Genomic DNA, 3747 nt, shown 5'->3' on the forward strand with positions numbered 1-3747 from the left:
AAGGTCTTTTGTGACTCTAGCACAAAAGATGGTACTAGCTTCCTTCATTCTTCGCCCTTTTGTCGCGCAGTATTTTACATTTGTAGAGTAATTGGCATCGCATTATTTGATTTTTATCTTTTCGCGCGAAGCGTTAAGTTAGAGTGGCTAGAAGATGGCAATCTGACCCACGATGACCAGCAGACTTCCTCTATTCTTTCTAGCTTTTTAAAGGGAGGGTGAAGTGGAAAATCAAGTTATTTTTATCGATACTTCCACTAAGATCAGATTACTCTGTTCTCCATTCCTACTTCTAAAATTAAATCTATCCCTGGTAAAACACTTGTTTTTTCCGACTTTGGCAAATCATTTGAGGTTGGTTGTCAGTTGGTTAGCCTGACACACGATGGGTAAAAAGAAACAATGTCGGTACTGACGACTTTAAATGACAGCCTCATTTGTCTACACCTAAAGCCGAAGGTTCGGTCATTCGTGAAATCCCGTACGCTACCAGTGAAATCCAACTTAAGAAATCCCAAATCAATGCTGATTTCGAAATCAAATAAAAAATCCGAAATCAGCAACGAAATCACAAAATCAGTAAAGAAATCATAAAATCAGTAAAAAAAAATCATAAAATCAGTAAAAAATCACAAAATCAACAAAGAAATCATGAAATCAACAAAGAAATCACAAAATCAACAAAGAAATCACGAAATCAACAAAGAAATCATAAAATCAACAAAGAAATCACGAAATCAGAAGCAAAATCAGTAAAGAAATCGTGAGGTTGGTTGTCAGTTGGTTAGCCTGAAAATTCACGAAATCCAAAATCAAAAGAAATCACAAAATCCGACGAAATCACGGGGAAAATCTCAAAATCCGAGGAAATTAAGGGAAAAATAGCAAAATCCGACGGAATCACGGGCAAAATCTCAAAATTCGATGAAATCCATTGGATTTTATCGAATTCTGAAATCAAACAAAATCCGACGAAATCAAACGTAATCCGAAGAAATCAAATTGGATTTCGAAATCACTACACTTTTTCCTAAACGTCCGACCCCTCGCCTAAAGCAGTTACCGTCTTAAAGGGAGGGTGAAGTGGAAAATCCAGTGACTTTTTTATGGATTCTTCTACTAATTATAAGACCAATCTGTATAGTGAAACATCCAGGAAATACCAACTCCGAATGATTTTAAAATTCAAATTAGGTTCAGATTTTGAGGACAATTTTAAATAAGGACCTCTGACCAATCGCGTAACGCTCTGCCTTCTTGTTAACAAAATTCTTGTGGCACGCTCCATGCCTAATGAAATTTATCGCAAGATTTGATAAAAGTTGCTCGCGATGTGACCGAGGGGTTCAACATTTACACAAAATTCCGTACGCTTCACGCAAAATTGCGAAATCTTTCACACAAAATTCCTAAATCTTTGAAGAATTGGCGAAATCGTAAAATCAAAGAAGTAATCAGGAAATCTTTGCGTAATCGTGAATTCAATCAATCTTTTGTGAAATCAAGAAATCTTTCTCGAAATCACGAAATTCCGTACGCTTTTTTGGGAATGTCGGACCCCTCGGTTCATCAAGTTTAAGCGGAATTCTACATAAATTTATAATGTATGCTAGTCACTGCATAGCCTTAGCTTGTACGGTTTTGTACAACCTTTAACCTTGGAATCAACTTTGACCCTGTTTCTTGCAATTTAATGTATTTAACAGTGTTTTTCTTGCAATTTCATGTAGTTTATAGTTTTTTCAATCAATTTTATGTATTTTATAACTATTTCTTGAAATTTTATGTATTTTATAACTATTTCTTGAAATTTTATGTATTTTACAGTTTTTCCTTGCAATTTAACATATATTTTTATATTTTTTCTTGGTATTTTATATAATTTTAAAATTACGAAAATATTTTGTACTTAAATAGAAAATAGTTTTGGTATTTTTACTAAAATTTGTAATTAAAATATAACAAGTAAATAAATTTAGTTTTTATTTAAAATATGTCAGGTAAATAAATATAACTTTTAATTAAAATATAATAAGTAAATAAATAAAACTTCCAATTAACACATAATAGGTAGGTAAATATATTATTTAATTAAAATATAATAATTAAATATAACTTTAAAGTAATAGGTGAAAAATATCTTTTTAATTAAACTATAAAAAGTAAATAAAAATTTTAAATAAAAAATAGGTAAATAAATGAAATTTTTAATTAGAATATAATAGGTAAATAAACATGATTTTAAATTAAAATATAAAAAGTAAATAAATAAAATGTGTAATTAAAATATAATAGGTAAGTAAATAAAATTTATAGTTAAAATATAATAGGTAAGTAAATAAAATTTATAATTAAAATATAATAGGTAAGTAAATAAAATTTATAATTAAAATTTAATAGGTAAAAATATATAAATTTTAACTAAAATGTAATATGTAAATATAATTTTAAATTGCAATATAATAGGTAAATAAATATAATTTTAAATTAAAATCAGGGATAGATAAAATTTGAGGAGCAGGAATGGAGAACAGATCTGGGCACGACCAGTATTTTTTATATTTAATTTTTCTCATCCCGGTATTGTTTCGATGTGACTCTTGTCCGTTGCCTAACCACGGAAAATGACGCGATGTAACGCAGGGCCTTTGAAAACAATGATCGCATTCGGGGTTTGCGATATACCCATCGTTCGGAAATTCAGGCTCTGGGACTGGTGACATATCACTCGAGATTCTGGAAGGCTGCGGTACTTCGTTCATTTTTCTTTTTCTTGGTATTTTCGACCCTGATACGGAAAACCATGGAAAAATTAAGTTTTTATGCCATGAAAATTGAATCTATGCTGTATAATACCTGTGCTTTCTTGGTAATTCCATCCGTTCTTATTAAAAAGATTTTTAATGGCCTCTTCTTGTTCTCCACTAACTTGGAGGGTTACTTTTTTCATTTTGGAACTCATTTTCGATATGGTTATCTATTTGAAGTCCTACGTTTTGTGAAGGTATCTCGCCAAATACAACAAAGCCAATAGAAATTTTACGCTTGAGGGGCAGGATTAGAGTAGCAACAGAAAAATTCCATAGTAAGTCTCTTCAATGTAAGAGGGAAAGACACGGGGGTAAAACTTTGCCTTCCATCGCTTTTCGGCACCTGCACTCTAGGCGTTTTGGATCTTGAGAGTGCGCATTGACGGCAACCCCTTATGTACCGATACTGAGAGTTTCCTACCCCTTTTTTACAAAGAAGAGGCTTATACTCACGCATCTACACATACCTACTCCCTGCTAATACCCCCCTCGATGATACGGGGCATTACTATGTCCACAAGAAAAATACTTTCATTTACCTTTTAAATACCAATAACACGCCTTCTTGAAGTAGAATTGTTCTGTGATAATATACAATAGCCCTTCTCTCGAAATAAATTTTAAAAGCGCGATTATAGAAGCAACTTTGGTTGATCTTCACTTCGAATAGAATCGACCTAGGCGCGGATATCAATAAGCCTCGAACCTATCGGTTCCCGTCAGAGCCGAGGATCCCCTATTGTTTATCTTCAGTTCGCTAGAACCCGCCTTGCACGGTTTTCAGTTCGTAAGAACCCCTAGTTTTACGTCAGATGGAAGAAAAATTTGGGGGAAAAATATTAAGAGACCCTCTATTGTTTATCTTCAGTTCGCAAGAACCCTCCTTGCAAGGTTTTCAGTTAGTAAGAACGCTTCAAAATTTGGTCTCAGCATGAAC

General features: G+C 32.7%; 1 protein-coding gene across 1 annotated transcript; it reads right to left on the minus strand.

Annotated features, from left to right (window-relative positions):
* Nucleotides 1-2447: 2447 nt before the first annotated feature.
* LOC149661102 (uncharacterized) lies at nucleotides 2448-3008 on the minus strand. The gene is made up of 2 exons (XM_089843619.1): nucleotides 2857-3008; nucleotides 2448-2788 (listed from the first exon to the last, which is right to left on the minus strand). Exons 1-2 carry the CDS (start codon nucleotides 2960-2962, stop codon nucleotides 2448-2450), a joined length of 447 nt encoding a protein of 148 aa, XP_089699745.1. The 5' UTR covers nucleotides 2963-3008.
* Nucleotides 3009-3747: the final 739 nt, after the last annotated feature.

This window comes from Phalangium opilio, unplaced genomic scaffold (genome assembly GCF_054372755.1).
Source record: "Phalangium opilio isolate 3A_F unplaced genomic scaffold, DU_Popi_V2 ptg000070l_1, whole genome shotgun sequence".
Lineage (NCBI taxonomy): Eukaryota > Metazoa > Arthropoda > Arachnida > Opiliones > Phalangiidae > Phalangium > Phalangium opilio.

Excerpts from the sequence above, each read along its gene's own strand:
- LOC149661102 (XM_089843619.1), bottom strand. The coding sequence starts at position 2,962 with ATGAGTTCCAAAATGAAAAAAGTAACCCTCCAAGTTAGTGGAGAACAA. Across the intron at positions 2,789-2,856 it reads GAATTACCAAGAAAGCACAG|GGTCGAAAATACCAAGAAAA; the intron begins GTATTATACAGC and ends TTTCCGTATCAG.